Here is a 17,609-nt window from a genome sequence, read left to right on the forward strand (position 1 = left end):
TGTATGTTTGGCAGGGAGTATATTGACTGGCTGCATCACAACCTGGTATGGATACACCAAAGTGTTTGAATGGAAAATCCTACTGAAAGTAGTGGATATGGCTCAACAGTCATGGGTAAAGCCCTCCTCACCATTGAGCACATCTGCTTGGTGTATTATCGTAGGAAAGCGGCATCCACCACCAGGGACTCCCACCAACCATGTCATGTTCTCTTCTCACTGCTACCATCAGGAAGAAGATACAGGAGCTCCATCACTTGCTCCATCATTAAATTGTCCCTACAGCCTATGGACTCACTTTCAAGGACATTTCACCTCATGTTCTTGATATTTATTGCTTATTTATTTACTATTATTATTATTTCTTTATTTTTGTATGTGCACTTTTGTATACTGGTTGATCACCCAAGTTGCTGTGGCCTTTCATTGATTCTGTTATAATTATTCTACTATGGGCTTATTGAGTATGCCCGCAAGAAAATGAATCTCTGGGTTGTATATGGTGACATATACATACTTAGGTAATAAATTTAGTTTGAACTTTGAAACTTTTCAAATCAGTGGCTAGACAGTAGCTCAGTTTTTGTCTAGATGAACTGAACGCACTGAGGGAGAGGGAGAAGTGGAAAGTCCATCGTGCCCGACGCCGGCCCCCTAGGCCTGAGTCGATGTAGTAGTAGTGGCAGCCAGCATTTAAACACCAGCTACCCTCACCTGTTCTGGATACTGTAGCATCTTTTGCATCCATTCATGAGGTATATCACATGGATAAATTTATAAAATAGTTTGTACTGTAATTTCATCGGATGAATGTTAAAACCTACTAGAGGAAATGAGATTTGCCAACATTGTATAAGTGACTGACTTCAGCTGTTAGGAGAGATCTTGGAACCAGTTTGTTCTCCTTGGGCAGAAATGATTAAGGAGAAATTCTTTCTGCTAGTGGATGCCAAGAAAAGCTATTGTAACATTATTTAATATAGCAAATTATGATTATAGGATGCAATGCCTGATGTGATGATGTGATAAGTTGTCAAAGAAAAATTTTCTATTTAAAAGTAGTTAATTGCAGGAACAAAGAAAATGAATACATTAAATATATTCATTGGAAATTGCTAAATTACACAGACAGAATGAGGGGGGAAATCCTCCTTTTACTACTGATTCTAAAATGTACCTTGAGTATTGAATATATGAAGAGTTAGCTAGAGCTGCTGTTCAAATTGGCTGTGACTGGAAGGTGACATAAGTTGATGGGACAGTTAATAAATGTAAAGGTTCCAAAAGGCATTCAAAACTCAAAATAGTCTACAAAGAAAACAGATCAACATCTGGTGACAATAATTTTCTCTCACTGATGAAAATAAAACATGTTTATGTTAAAATAACACTGTTCTTCATATTCAGCAATTTTTGAAGTGTTGTTTTGGTTATTGTTATTTATAAAGCACAAATTGCCAGCTGGATTTTATTTCTCACTTAGAGCTTATCCTTTTTGTTTATTTTTTTAGTTTTTTTTGTGTGGAATACACAGCTTGATTTATATGTATGACTTATGTTTATATGTGTGAACAGATAAGTTATAAGTTGGAATTTATTAACTCATCTTTTGCTGTAGTCCAAGAAATTAAAATTGATTTAGTATGTTAAAGAGTTGAAGATGACCTGTTTGGACCTGATCTGGCTGAGTAAACCGATTTAAAACACCTCATAGGCTGCTGTGCATGGCCTTAGAGCTGAAAAATGGCATCAACTGTGCATATGCACATTTGTGAGATGAATTGGATTGATATGATGTTAGTATAATTGCTAATACTATATCATCCCATTTGACCAGAAGTTGGCAGAGCAGATGGCACTTGACATGAGTGATATTTTAATATAAGTGATATCACCTTGAGTATAGGTAAGCTAATTCTCCCAAATTTGCAAACATGAACTTGTTCAACATTGGGTAAAATAACCTATCATCTCCATTTCTAATTGATTACATCATCCGCTGCCTGTAGATTACTTTTTTTTTGAATTAGCTAATGCTTTGACTCCACAAGTGTTTAGCACTTTTTAATGTTGTTTTAAGTTATAAGAATTGAAGTGAGATGTGACAGATGCAGGAAATCTTTTTTCCTGGGTTGTTCCTGAGTGCATTAACAGGCATTTCCCTTGAAATATAGTATGATTGGGAAAATGAACAGAGAATACTCATGCAGAATGTGTTGTTGGAGGTGAAAAGGGTTCTTTTCAGTTTGCCATTTATGTCCTCTGTCCAAGAAGTTGTATAATTTGAAGTTCCTTAATATCTATGCTTCAGTAAAGATGCGTTCATTGAAGATTGGCAACTGCTGCAATCTCCGAGCAGAGCAAGACCTCATTGCTAGTGGCCATCAAAGTGACCATAACAATATGCTTAGCTCTTACAGGTTTTAGCTGGTGTTATATGCAGACTTCTGTAGTTTGTGTAAGGGTGTAGTTTAAGGATATGTGCTTAGCCCACTGCTCTGATCTGCATGTATGACTACGTTGCTAGGCACAGCTCAAATGCCTTCTATAAATTCGTTGATGCCACTACCGTTGGCTGAATCTCAGATCGTGACAAGGAGGCCTATAGGAGTGAGGCGGATCAAATGGTTGAGTGATGTTGCTGCAACAACAACCTTGGACTCAGGGATTGATCGGAAAAACACACAGCAGTCCACAGTCTGCAGTGGAAAGGGTGGGCAACTTCAAGTTCTTGGGTGTCAACATCTCAGAGAATCTATCCTGACCCAACACCTTGATGCAATCATAAAGGAGGCATGCCAGTGGCTTTACGTCATTGGGAGTTTGAGGAGCTTTGGTATGTCACCAAAGACTTACAAATTTCTATAGACGTACAGCATTCTGACTGGTTGCATCACAGTTTGGTGTGGAACCTCCAAAGCAGAGAAGGCTGCAAGAAGCTGCAGAAGGTTGTAGACTCACCCAGTTTCAACATGGGAAGAACGCCCTCTCCCCCAACCACCAACAACATCCAGAACATCTTCAAGAGGTGGTGCCTCAAGAAGGCGGAATCCATCACTAAAAACCCTCACTATTCAGGACATGCCCTCTTTACATTATTGTCATTGAGAGGAAATAGAGGAGCATGAAGACCCACACGCAAATGTTTTAAGAACAATGTCTTTCTCTCTGCCTTCAGATTTCTGAAAGGTCCATGAACCATACCTTGTTATTTGTCTTTTGGACTATTTATTTATTTTGTAGCTATGATTTTTATGTCTTGCACTGTACTGCTGCTACAACACAATACATTTTACAACATAAGTTAGTTATAATAAACCAGATTATAGTTACTAAGATTCTTTATTAAAATAGGTTTTACAATACTTAAATTCTTTCTGCTAAAGGGTAGCTGCAGAAGAGAGCTCCCGACTTCTCTAGGATTGTTGCTTTCTTCTTAGTACAGGCTGCTGTCTTTGAAGGCACAGCTTGGTAACTGTCTTTATACCAGAACCCAATGCCATTCCATTACCTTAATAACTGGTTGTTGTGCACAGTAGAAGAAACAGAAGTAGTCTGTATGAATCTCCAATGTTGGTTCTATTTAAGAGAGTAGCCGATACTGTATCTGAATTCTACTTTTGTGCCAGATCTCAAAATCCTCTGATTCTTAACTTTGAATATATTCCATGACTGAGTATCCACATTCTTATTAGAGAGTTCCAAAATCTTGCTATTTCATGCACTAGTAGTTGTACATCTTGCCTTTGTTACACCTGTGTACATCTGTTACACCTATCAGTGTGCAGTTGACTGCAGTGCAAAAATAAAAACATAACAAAAATTCCATATCACATTTGTAAATACTAACTACACCACCTTGTAAAGAAAATTCTTTATCACCAGTATAACTTCTTTGGTCGATGTAGTTGTAGTATAACTTCTTTGGTGCCTGTCATCTGCCTTTTTTTGCTTGTCTAGTGCAAGTTGAGCACTTTTTTTTAACTGGCTGTATTATGTGGGTCATTGTCCTAATGAAAAATTCATTATCATTGTGCTAGGTATGCTTAGCAGATGTGTGCTTCAGCACATTGTGTGTATTGTTCTAGATTTCCAGATTCTGCAAGTACCTCTTATGCCTAGCAGATGCATGATAAAGATTCGGAATAGCTTGATCAACATTCCCTCTGATTTATTTACAGCTGCATGGACTAACCATTGCTCTGAGCTGGAAATGTTTACATGGCCTGAAACCTACGCAGGCTTTAAAAGTTTAAATGTTTGCGTTCAGTGGACTGGTAGTTTATTGATGATGAGCTGCTGAATTCCATTTTGTGTTTATTGTTACAATTTGTAACAGTGATGTAAATACTGACAATGTAAATACATTGAAACTCTAAAATGTTTCAAAGTAAAGGTGATATGTTTATTATTTGGAAAATTTATGGACAATTACAGGGTATTTCATGACCATATTAACATAGATTTCAAAATTACATTAACGTTATGTATAGAAAGTTCAAGCTGCGCAGCAACAAAGACAATGTGCACGGGAGCATTTCATTTACTGCACGGCTGGGCACCTACGCAGATTAGAGTTAGCAGTGATCTTGATACAGACTCAGAATTCCTTCAGCAACAACTCTGGGCTGAGTGACTAGCAGGTAGATGCAAAAGCAATAGCAATATGGCAGTAATGGGAGGAAAAATCATGTCATTTTGATAAAGGGCAAGAAATACGCTGAATATACTCTGCAGAATTATTCCCATACACTGGAGGGGGATGCAAAACAATCCTATAAAACTAGAGGATAATTTGCAAGACTGCTATGATATTATGTTATGTTCCTTGTTTCCAAACAGGCAAACAGTCAATACTTGCATTGTATCATTCATATAATTAATGGCTGGTGCAGCCAAACATGCTGCAAAATGATCTTTCAGATGCTGCTGCATGATGGTTGGGTCCACAAGCATATTTCCCACTGGAAAGTATATGCACAGCAAAGCAAAGTTAGTCTTTGCTACTTTGACATTGAACAATGTTTCCCAGCATCTCACTAAACATACCCAAAATGAGACCTAGCTTGTATCTTGTATGTTGCAAATTAGAAGAAATTCTGGAAAGAGTGAGGGGAGAGTGTGAGTATCAGGTATTATGATAGTTTCAGCACTCCCAGTAGGATCAGAATGATCTCCAACATCTGGAGGCATGCCTAATACCTCATTTGAGTCTTACTATGTAGCTGGTTCTGTGAAATCTGCAGGCTGATGTGGCTATCTTTTATTCCAGGTAAAAATGAAGTATACAGGGCAAAGAAAGCAAAAGGGATAGATAAATGCTCACATTTTCCTCCAATTGTGCCAATAAATCTGGGCAGCTGAATATCATGTCTGTGACAAATTTAGTATACTGGCACAGTTGCTATGTGATATTTGAAGACATGTTTATTAATTTTCACCATATGAGATATTTGAACTTGCAATATATTGAGTCCACAGTATTGATCTTGTATTCACATTTCTCCATGACTTGTTTATTAGCTTATTTCCAAAGAGTTTATTAATTTTCAGTGAGCCCTTAGAGTCATGAAGCACTACAGCACGGAAGCAGGCCCTTCGGCCCAACTAGTCTACCAACCTATTACTTTGCCTAGTCCCACTGACCTGCTCATGGAACAAAGCCTTCCATGCCCCTCCCATCCATATACTTATCCAAATTTATCTTAACTGTTGAAATTGAACCTGCATTCACTACTTCCGCTGGTGGCTTGTTTCTTACTCTCACCACCCTCTGAGTGAAGAATTTCTCTTTAAATATTTTACCTTCACTCTTAATCAATGACCTGTAGTTCTAGTCTCACCCAATCGCATGGAAAAAGCCTGCTTGAATTTACCAATCTATACTTCTCATAACAACAACAGGAATTCTGCAGATGCTGGAAATTCAAGCAACACACATCAAAGTTGCTGGTAAACGCAGCAGGCCAGGCAGCATCTATTGAAAGAGTTTCAGTCGACGTTTCAGGCCGAGACCTTTCGTCAGGACTAACTTCTCATAAATTTTGTTAATACCTCTATCAAATCTCTCCTCATTCCCTAATGCTCCAAGGAAAAAAAGTAGCAAAATTAGGTTTAATATCACTGGCATATGTCATGACATTTGTTGTTTAGTGGCATCTGTACATTGCACTGCTGCATAATAATAATAATAAACTATAAATTACGATAAGAAATCTATATAAACACTAAATTAAATAAGTAGTGCAAAAAGTGAGGGGGGAAATGTAAGGTAGTGTTCATGGTCCATTCAGAAATCTGATGGCAGAAGGGAAGAAGCTGTTCCTGAAATGTGAGTGTGTGCCTTCAGGCTCCTGTACCACCACCTTGATGGTAGTGATGAGAAGAGAGCATGTCCTGGGTGATGAGGGTCTTTAATGATGAATGCCGCCGTTTTGAGGCATCATCTTTAGAAGCCCTCTCGATGCTGGGGAGGCTAGTACACATGTTGGAACAGGCGGAAGTTACAACTTTCTGCAGCTTTTACTGATCCTGTAAAGTGCCGTTCCATACCAGATGGTGATACAGCTACACAAACATGAGGAATTCTGCAAATGCTGGAAATTCAAGTAACACACATCTAAGTTGCTGGTGAATGCAGCAGGCCAGGCAGCATCAACACTCAGGTTGGAGGAACAACACCTTATATTCCATCTGGGTAGCCTCCAACCTGATGGCATGAACATTGACTTCTCTAACTTCCGCTGATGCCCCACCTCCCCCTCGTACCCCATCCGTTATTTACTTATATACACACATTCTTTCTCTCTCTCTCCTTTTTCACCCTCTGTCCCTGTGACTATACCCCTTGCCCATCCTCTGGGTTTTTTTTCCCCCCCCCCTCCCCCTTTGCCTTCTCCCTGGGCCTCCTGTCCCATGATCCTCTCATATCCCTTTTGCCCAATCAACTGTTCAGCTCTTGGCTCTATCCCTCCCCCTCCTGTCTTCTCCTATCATTTCAGATCTCCCCCTCCCCCTCCCACTTTCAAATCTCTTACTAGCTCTTCTTTCAGTTAGTCCTGACGAAGGGTGTCGGCCCGAAACATCGAGTGTGCCTCTTCCTAGAGATGCTGCCTGGCCTGTTGCGTTCGCCAGCAACATTGATGGGTGATACAACTAGTTAGAATGCTCTCCATGGTACATCTGTGGAAGTTTACAAGAGTCTTTGGTGATATACCAATTCTTCTGAAACTCCTAATGAAATATAGTCTCTGTCCAGGCTTTTTTGTACTCCCATCAATATATTGATCCTAGGTTAGACCTTCAGAGATGTTGACACCCAAGAACTTGAAACTGCGCACTCTTTCCTCTACTGATCCCCCGATGAGGATTAGTGTGTGTGGTTCCTGGACTTTCCCTTCCTGAAGACCACAATCAATTCCTTGGTTTTACTGATGTGGAGTGCAAGGTTGTTGTTGTGATACCACTCAGCCAGCTGATACATCTCGCTCCTGTACACCGCCTCATCATCATCTGAAATTCTACCAACAATATTTGTATCATTGGCAAATTTATAATAGGCATTTGAGCTGTGTTTAGCCATACAATTGTGAGTGTAACGAGAGTAGAACAGTGAGCTAAGCACACATCCTTGAGGTGTGCCAGCACTGATTGTTAGTGAGGAGATGTTATTTCCAATCCATCACCGATAATATAATATAATATAATATAATAAAATAAAATAATTAAATTAACTGGGCCCAGAACACATGCATTCTTACGACTCAAACGTATTTTTATCTTACTTGTGCACAAGGAGAATTGCATGGCCTTTGTCACTCACACTGTTTAGAAGTCAGGACAGGAAACTGCTATTTTTATACAGAATTGGTTTATCAGTTTTAGCTATTGACAATTTAGTAAATTGTATATGTTTGAATTTCTTACATACACTTGCAGGATCAATCACCATTTACAACAGAGATGTTAAAAGTCAATGGAAACTATAAGCTGACACTTTGAAGCTGGGTGTATTTCACATCCTTCCATTATTCCTATCACACCTGTCTCTGGAATCCCCTATTGTGTAAAGGGACGCTATGATTTAGGAAGACCTTTCTAGAAAAGTCTCACTACAGAGGCTTCACTCACCTGGCTTGAGTACACATTGCTACAGTCACCCCCACCTATCTTGACTAGTAAGCAGAGGTGACTCTTTGCCTTACCTTAACTTCCACACAGAGATGACCACACTGATCTTCGAAAGGACCTATTTTGTCCCTTGCCATCCTTTTGCTCTTACTATATCTGTAGTGGCTTTTGGGATTCTCTTTCTCCTCGAGCCTTCTTTGAGCTCTCCTGATTTCCCTCTTAAATGCCCTCTTGTATTTCTTACTCTCAAGTACCTCAGGTTCCTTCAGGTTGTTATAGATGAGCATGGTAGTGAGAATAAGCTCCCATTACCTATTAAGTACTCCCAATGGCATGCACTTCAAGTAGCCTCTAACAACCAAGTCCTGCTCCTGGCCTTCACTTGTGGCCTTAGCAACTAAGCCCAGCAGAATAATTTCTACTGACAGGAGAAGTGGCGAAGGCAGGTTATTGCCTTAAAACCAATCACTTTGGACAGGTGGGCTTGTCAGCTGTGGTTGACAGCTCATCTAGGATAAGGAAAACTCTGATCACAAACCTCTGCTGCCTTGAGGCTATACCCACTCATGGAGAAGGCTTTAGACATAAACCCCGAGGAAACATTTGAAGTGGAGCCCCTAAGGCAGTCCTGCATTGAGTTCAGTGCTGACTGGCGACGCCACTGTTGCCAAACTATATCAGTCTCTGCCGTCTTTTGGATATCATGGGGCGGGGTAGCCTGCTACAAGGGCAACAGTTTGCTCTCCATGTCATACTGCCCTGGCTTGCGTATCATGTAAACAACTGAGACACAACATCCATAGTTGACGCTGACCAATGGAGGGCCTCAAGTACCTCATTTGTTTCTTGCTGCCTACAACTTTTATTTATCTCTTTCTTTTTTTTAATCCAGGGCCTTAATATCTTTTGAAAACCAAGTTCCCTAAGCATGTTATCCTTGCCTTTTATTCTAACATGAACACCCAAACTCTGTCCTCTCAAAATTTCACTTTCGGCAGCCTCCCACATCCCTTTGCCAGAAAACAACCTATCCCCATCCACAATTGCCAGATCCTTTCTCAGACAATCAAAATTGGCCTTTCTCTAATTTAGGATGTCAACCCGAGGACCAGACCTATCCTTTTCCATAATTATATTGAAACTAATGGAATTGTAATCACTGGATCCCAGGTTTTCCCGGGACACATTTCTGTCACCTGCCTTGTCTCATTCCATAATAGGGGATACAGTATTGCACTCTGTCTAGTAGAGTCCTCTATATATTAATTAAGGAAACTTGCCTGAACATATTTGACAAACTCTATCCCATCCAGCCCTTTTACAGAATGGGAGAAAGTTAAAATCACCTATTACAACTTTGTTTTTCTTGCAACAGTCTATGATCTCTCTACAAATTTGCTCCTTTAAATCTTACTGACTATTGGGTGGGCTATAATATAATCCCATTAATGTGGAAATCCCTTTCTTGTTTCTCAATTCCACCCATATACCCTCATTAGCCGAGCCCTCTAGTTTATCCTGTCAGAGCACTGCTGTGAAGTTTACCCTGACTAGCAATTGGATTCTCTTTCCCTTTAATCCCTCCCACTCTATCATGTCTAAAACAACAGAACCCTGGAACATTGAGCTGCCAGTCCTGCCCCTCCTGCAACCAAGACTCAGTAATGGTTACAATGCCATAAATCCATGTGCCGATCCATGCTCTAAGCTCATCCACCTTGCCTACAATACTCCTTGTATTGAAATAGATGCAGCTGAGAAAATTATTCCATGCTCAACCATTCGATTCCTGACTTGTGAACTGTTTCAGATCAGTTGTGAGAGAGTGGCATGTGCATGTAGACAACTGATTGGTTGGGCTTCCTACATGTAGAGGGCTCTCTTTTGGCACGTATTCTGAATGCGCATGTTTTTCATCTCAGCTGGCTTGATTCGTACCTCCTGCACTGTTGCACAGCGTGTACAGTGGCTAGCATGATTCAGTAAAAAGTATTAATCCTGATGCTCCAATGTTATTCTTGTTTCGCATGTATGTAACAGTATGTGGGTTTCAATTGGTACATCTAATGTCAGAGAAATATATACAATATCTATCCTGAAATTCTTTTTCTTTGCAAACATCCATGAAAACAGAGGAGTGACCCAAAGAATGAATGACAGTTAAACATTAGAACCCCAAGGCCCCCCCAGCTCGCCCCTCCCACGAACAAGCAGCAGCAAGGCAACATCCCCTCTCCACCCCCACCGAGCACTCAGCATGCAGCAAAGCATCAATAAAGACAGACTTGCAGTATCCCAAAGACTACTCGTTCACCTGGTAATTCTACATACCACAGGCTCTCTCTCTCCCTAATAAGGGAAAAAGAGGTGTCCCTGTTTCATAGCGAGAGGGTAGACATAACAAACAACTCGCTGGTTTATGATGCTAAAAGTCTGTCGTGTTGCTTTTCCCGAGCTTTGCGCCCAGAGAGTCAGCCCCAAAAAGGCTCAGGTCTCTGGACACACAGCCCATGGCAGCTAACCTGCTGCTCCTGATGTTCCATGTTTTCCCACGACACCTCAGTCAGGGGCACCGGCCTAGAATCAGCCCATCTCCAGAGCCACGAAAATCTGGCACCCTGAAGGCGTGTTAATCTTCCAGGCCACGCCCTTGGGATATCAAAAGGCGGCTGGTCGTGAGGCCCTGAGAGCGGATCCCATTCCCTCAAAGAACCTAAGTCAGAGTGTAACTCCAGGTCAGGGTCTTCAAAAGAACCTTGAAGAGGGAAAAAAGAGATATCAAAGATAGAAATAAGCTGTTTCCGAAGATGCATCAAAGGAGTCACCATTTAGCGCCATTATAACTTTTCTTCGCCCCCTTCTTCACAGTATCTTTCCTCATAACCACTCTACTATCTGTGCTGGCACTCTGGTTCATATCTCCCTGCAACTCAAGCCTGAACCTCCCAGAAAAGCACTAGTAAACTTAGAACTCCCAGCTGAAGTTTGGCAAATGATTAGGAAAGAACATCTTGATCATGATTTCAGTTTTACTTATGCTAATAGATATAATGAATCGACCTGTGCATATATTAGGTCCCAATCAATCTCCCACAGCTTTTTCCAATATTCTTGATGCTCCTTTGACTTTGGAGAAATAATCACCAACTTGTTTTTGAAGTGGAAAACCTGCCGGCATCAATTTACATGGTGTTCATTTGGCTAAGTGGCTAGAATTCTAGAATTTATTAATCTTTCTCTGCAACAAAATGTTAGATTTTTTTTTATTAAGTAACTTCAGATATTTTGTTTTTATTTAATTTCAGGTAGTAGAAAAGACACATCCAACGGAGGCTGTCGGTGTCGTGTGTAAAGTGAATGGCCTGTATAAAGTTGTGGAGTACAGTGAGATCACTCTGGTTACTGCACAGAAAAGGAATGCCGATGGGCGTTTAACATTCAATGCAGGGAACATATGTAACCATTTCTTTACACTACAGTTCTTAAAGGATGTTGTGAAGTGAGTTAAAATACATAATTGCCTTCAAGTTCCATCAAGCAAATGTGTCACTATTTTGATACTTGCTGAATAAGTCTACATCTTGTGTTTCTTTAGAATCCATGAGCCTAAGTTACAGCATCACGTTGCTCGAAAGAAAATTCCTTACATTAATGATCAAGGTCAACAGATTAAACCAGACAAGCCTAATGGAATTAAGATGGAAAAATTTGTGTTTGACATCTTTCAATTTTCTAAGTAAGTTTTCTTTGTAGGGAATGTTCTAATGTATTTTCTTTCTTTATGTTTCCTGTAAAGAGGGCCTCTCAGTTTAGTACAGTTCATATAATAACTTGTCTGAAAAGCTGTTTTTCATTTGAGACTAGATAATGTATGAGAAGAATCTGACAAAAAAAAGCTGAAGAATAGTGCAATTATTGACAAAGCTGACTGCAAGGTTTCTGGAACTGTTAAATTGGAGAAATGTCTTGCAGAAGTAGGGAGCCAGATCTAGGAGCAGCTCTAAGAGTTTAATATGGTTGTAGAGTTCAATGCCAGGATTCGAACTGTGCATTGCCAAAAGAAGTTAAAAACTTTTCATCATATAAGCTATTTCACTGAGTAGATTTATGCAAAAAGCTGAATCACTCGTGATATCAAAGCCTGCAGAATTCACCTCGGCACACACAGTATTTAGGCTTTTGGAGCTTGCACAGATTTGTGTTGCAGATTTCATCAGCCATTATTTCATATTGATTGAGTGCACTAGATGTTTTTTTTTGCCGGAACTGGGCAAATAACCTCTATTTGAATGCAGCACTTATTTGAAATGTGCACTGTTAAATTAGAATATTAGTCCCATTTAAAGATACCTCTCCCCCACGAGAACACCAATTGGACTTTAATCCACCTTCTGGATTGTACCTTTCATGAATATCTTTTTGGTTAGTATTAGATATTGATTACTTGCCAGCACCAATTTCCAAATTGCAGCTTGGCTTTAACTATTCAAGAAATTGGGCTTGCTACTCAAGCAATCAGGTAAACAGCCAACATTTGGTGTAGCACTTGTAAACAAAGCTCTTGGCAGCAGCTAATATACGGTGCATCATGATTCTCACGCTAGATTTAAGGCGTATCCCTCTTAAATCCTTTCTCCACTCCTGCATTCACTATTCTCACTGGTGTTGAGAATTCATTCTGGATATGGATGTAGTTTTCCAGTGTTAGATCACCAGCCAAATGCTGTGATGCACTATTGTTTATGTGTCTTCGTATATCCAAAGCCACATGTTTATGTTGCTGTACAATATACCAGGGATATTTTAAAATATTACTTTTTTCCCATAACTATTAATTTTTGCTTCCAGATGGGGAAGCAGACTTTTAGTGGGAGGAATATGATAACCCTTTCTTGGATTTCCCGCTTGGTGATTCAATTTAGATTTCTTTTTACCACCCTTATTGCTGGTAGAAGGTAATTAGCATTTGGGCAAATGTTGCTCTTCCCATTTCAAAGGTTAATGTTCCGAAGTGAATGTGTTTTTCTTACTGCTTGGAACACTGTATCACTATGATGCGAGTTTACTTTTGGAGATCATACTGGTGTCTGCAGTAACCACTAGCATTCTGTTTGTGTAGCATTAGCCTTTTATAGGATGTTATTTATCCAGGGCATATCAGAAACAGTTTTAATATAACTGGCGTATGTTGTGAAATTTGTTGTTATGTGGCATGTGGCAGCAGTACTTTGCAATACATGATAAAATCTATAAATTACAGTGAGAAATGTATATAATATATAAAAGTTATATTAAATAAGTAGTGCAAAAAGAGAGAAAAAAGTAGTGAGGTAGTGTTCATGGGTTCAATGTCCATTCAGAAATCTGATGGCAGAGGGGAATAAGCTATTCCTGAATCATTGAATGTGTTCCTTCAGGCTTCTTCCATGATGTTAGTGATGAAAAGAAGGCATGTCCTGGGGCATGGGGGTTGTTAATGATGGATGCTGCCTTTCTGAGGCACCACTGCTTGAAGATGTACTGGATGCTGGTGAGGCTAGTGCCCAGGATGGAGCTGACTGAGTTTGCACATTTCTACAGCTTATTTCAATCCTATGCAGTGCCCTCCTCCCACCCCCCCCCCCTTTACCAAATGGTGATGCAACCTGTTAGAATGCTTTCCACGGTACGTCTGTAGAAATTTACGAGTATCTTTAGTGACCTAGCAAATCTCCTCAAACTTCTAATGAAATACTGTATAGCCGCTGTCATGCCACCTTTTTAACTGCATCAGTGTGTTGCAAATATATACATCTCATCTATCATTTTATTGGAATTCTTTTCCATTCTTATGTTCCACTTAGCTTGAGGGATGCAGACTTCATCTGTTACTTTTTTAAAGGAATATATTAACCACTGAGGTCCAGGATTGATAACCAGGAATACAGTTTTTGTTTGGTTACTCTTTGAAACTTATAAGCATCCATTCCTCATCAAACCAAATAAGTTGATTAATGTATTGTAAGTTTTATCAATCTCTTAAATAAAGGAGAAAAATGACTTGCTTGGATAAAAGCAAGCTAACAAGAAATGTATGCAGTATTACCACTGGATATTTTGGGATATATTTATGCTTATTTTCTGTGTAGGAATTTAGTATGTGTAGTTTCAGAGTCATATAATCACATATATTTTCATAGGAAATTTGTAACATTTGAAGTCTTACGAGAGGATGAGTTTTCTCCACTGAAGAATGCAGATAGTCAGGATGGGAAAGATACACCAACAACGGCTCGCCATGCATTGATGTCTCTCCACCATCGCTGGGTTCTAAATGCAGGTGGTCACTTCGTTGATGAAAATGGAACAAGGATTCCTGCAATTCCCAGGTATGCATTTAAATGAGGATCTACAATTAATTTTACCTTTGTTTAATAGCAGTTCTTAAATCTACAAGTTCTACCATCAAGAAGATGCAAACTAAGTCTACATACCACATTTGGGTTTCTTTCCAAATACATACCAGGTTGATGTAGGTATACATCAGTTTACATAGTTTGTGACTAGGTCAAAGTTCTTATCAGCCAATTCAAGTATAGATTGGAAGGACTTCCTGCAGATGGATTGCAGTGATTTGACAGGTTCTTGCATGACTATTTAGGGAGAGTCAATAAATGCTAGCATCAGCAATGCTACATTCTGAGAAAAAAAATCAACATTTTTAAAGTTAAAGATCATGCTTTTTAAAATTCTGTTTTTTTTTAAACTTGTTTCTCATTTGCTGATCCCAAAATTAAAAAGAAGCAACAAGAATTTTTCTGGGTTTTCTGCCAAATGGCTTAAGGAGACACCCAACATATTGTGTTGCCATGTCATCACATTATTGTAACAACAGGATTATTCAATACATGCATTTCATTATCTGAAGCAGAAACTTATGGAATGTGAAAAGTAGAAATTTAAGTTAATTAGTTTGTAGCTCAAATCAAACCCCTGAAACTGAGTTGCTGCTTTTCAGTTAGCTTCACTGGTTATGTACCACAAATAATTTGAATAGTTAGTAATCTAGGTTTTCTGATTGACATTACCTTTTAACAGCTGAAATAAATGGCAATAAATATGTTTAAAATGTCAGCAATGGAAAATTTAAGGTAGGAATATGCAAGCATGTAGAATAGAAGCAGGTTTTTCTGCCCTAATATTCAATAAGATCATGATTGACTTAATTATAACCTCAACTTCCCAATCCTACCTATAGCCTTAGTAAGTATTTGTTTATCTCTACCTCTTCTTCCATCGCACTTGAGGAACAGTTTGAAAGATTCATGATCCTTTGAGAGTAAAAACTTTAGCTTCATCTCTATTTTATATGGGCCATTTCTATCTTTTTGAACAGTGATTCCTAGAAACATCCTCTCCTCGTCCAATCTAGCAGCATCTTTTATTTTCTGATTATGTGTTTAAAGATTTGCCTCATAAGGCAACTCGTCCATTCCAGTACGAAACAGTATCTGCTGCCAGTGCTTTCACATCCTCCCTTAATTAAGGACACCATATGCAGTATATTGTAGTCCAGATGTGGTTTCAACCATGTCCTATTTAACTGTAGCATAACTTCTCTACTTTTAATTGTATTCAGTTGACCTAGCAACAGATGATAATATTCTGTAAGCTGCCCTGACTGCTCAAGTACCTAACGTACTAAATTTATTTTTGCCAAGGTGTTGCAGAGCTCTGTACTACATAACAGATCTCCCTTATTTGGTTCCACTCCACCTTGCTTTCTTATCAGATTCCATAACCTGCATCTTCTTATTTTCACGTATCACCTTTCTGCTCCTGTGACTATGACCACCCTTTCCTCCCCTATCCGCCAGTTATCCTCTCTCACCTGGATCCACCTTTTGCTTGCTAGCTCTTGCTTCAAGCCTTCTCCTCACCTCATTTATACAGGCTATCTGCTCTCCAACTTTGCAGTGCAGATGAAGGATCTCAACCAGAAACAACACTTGTCCATTTCCCTGCACAAATGCTGCTTGACCTGCAGAGTTCCTTCAGTAGCTTCCTTTTTGCTCCAAATTACAGCGTCTGCCATCTCTTGTAACTACATTATCCATCTCATTGGCCACTCATTTTAAGATTCTAAGATGAAGTTCTTCAGGACCTGGAGTTTGTTAGTCTTCAGCCCCATCAATTTGCTTACCACAACTTCGCTCCTAATTGAAATCTTCCACTATGCTTTGCTCCCTTCCATTTCCTAAGTATTTGTCATGGCTGTAGTTCTCACATAAAGTCTAATTGTTATAGATGACATTGAAATAAATAATTACATTCAGAATTTATTTATGTTTAATTTCCCATTTATTTTTCATTTATTATATAAAATGTTTCTCGTGATGTCAGGCCGCTTTTTATTACAATTTAACAATGAGCTGAAAGTAGATTTTCAATGTCGTAGCCTTCATGACTTTACTAAAGAGAGGAAAGAAATTAATAATACAATACTTATGTATGTTTTTACTTAAGATTTTCCTTGTGTTTTCATAGAAATTTAAATTTCACATTTCCATTTTGTTATGTTAGTGAACACAAACATTTTTAGTTTTGTTTCCCCAAATGTTTATATTTATGCATGTTTTGGCTCCTGATTTAATTGATAAAAATTAATACAGTATAATCTCAAAAAAATAATAGTTATTACAGAGCATTCATAGAAAACAAAGTGCTATTTAGTTATTTATGTTATGATGTCATGATTGTTATGATATCCACATCATGTTCGAGGTCTCTATGAATTGTGTATGGTGAGTCAACTAATTTAATGTTGATTTAGAAAATAGATGAGCCAGTTTATCTTATAATCCTGTTTTGCTTTTATTTGAATAGAGGAGAAATTTGTAGATTGAAAAGTGATGTTATCCATCTTTCATCAGTCTTTTAAAATCTATAAAAATTCACACCTAAAATTTAAATGCATTTTATACATAGTAGTTTTGTTTATTTTTATTTTGGTCCCACGTTCATTTGTAACTTTTATGGTTTTGTTGCATTTTATTTTCCCATTAACTCGCTCTTTCTTCCCATGTGGCAGTTCGGCAACTGGAATGTCAGAGGCAGTCACTGCTGTTGTCAATGACAAGTAAATATTTTGGGTTCAGTTTAATGCATGGTGATGGGTCATTGCTGCTTTGCTACTGACTAAAAGCAAAACACTGTAGACTGAAGGGGAATACTTGCCACTATGTACTTACTGCCAGTGTGTAAAAGCTCAATGGAAAACATGAGTTTTCTTGGGAGGTGGGGTTATATGTTTAAATGTAGTATTCTGGTTCACTGGAATAGTTAGTAATATTATACTTTGGAAACATATCAAAGTTAGAATTGTAGTTGTTATTTGTATAGAGTCTAATTTATTTGTTAAGTAAGCATAAATGTATTGTCCCTCTAATATAAGTTAGCTTTCAAGGAAATTTTAAAAGAACTCTTAACAGCAGTAGAAT

At 38.7% G+C, this 17,609-nt stretch overlaps 1 protein-coding gene across 3 annotated transcripts in view; it reads left to right on the forward strand.

The window, feature by feature from the left end:
* uap1 (UDP-N-acetylglucosamine pyrophosphorylase 1) overlaps nt 1-17,609 on the forward strand; it is a 53,429-nt gene that overhangs the window by 24,927 nt on the left and 10,893 nt on the right. For 2 of the 3 annotated variants that reach the window (XM_072274218.1, XM_072274217.1), the window contains exons 5-7: nt 11,436-11,629; nt 11,726-11,866; nt 14,310-14,498. In XM_072274218.1, coding sequence (XP_072130319.1) covers nt 11,436-11,629; nt 11,726-11,866; nt 14,310-14,498 — 524 coding nt within the window. Of the gene's footprint in view, nt 1-11,435; nt 11,630-11,725; nt 11,867-14,309; nt 14,499-17,200; nt 17,249-17,609 lie in introns of all 3 variants that reach the window. The other variant, XM_072274216.1, reaches the window with a different exon arrangement.

The sequence above is a fragment of the Mobula birostris genome, chromosome 12 (assembly GCF_030028105.1).
Source record: "Mobula birostris isolate sMobBir1 chromosome 12, sMobBir1.hap1, whole genome shotgun sequence".
Taxonomy (NCBI): Eukaryota; Metazoa; Chordata; class Chondrichthyes; order Myliobatiformes; family Myliobatidae; genus Mobula; species Mobula birostris.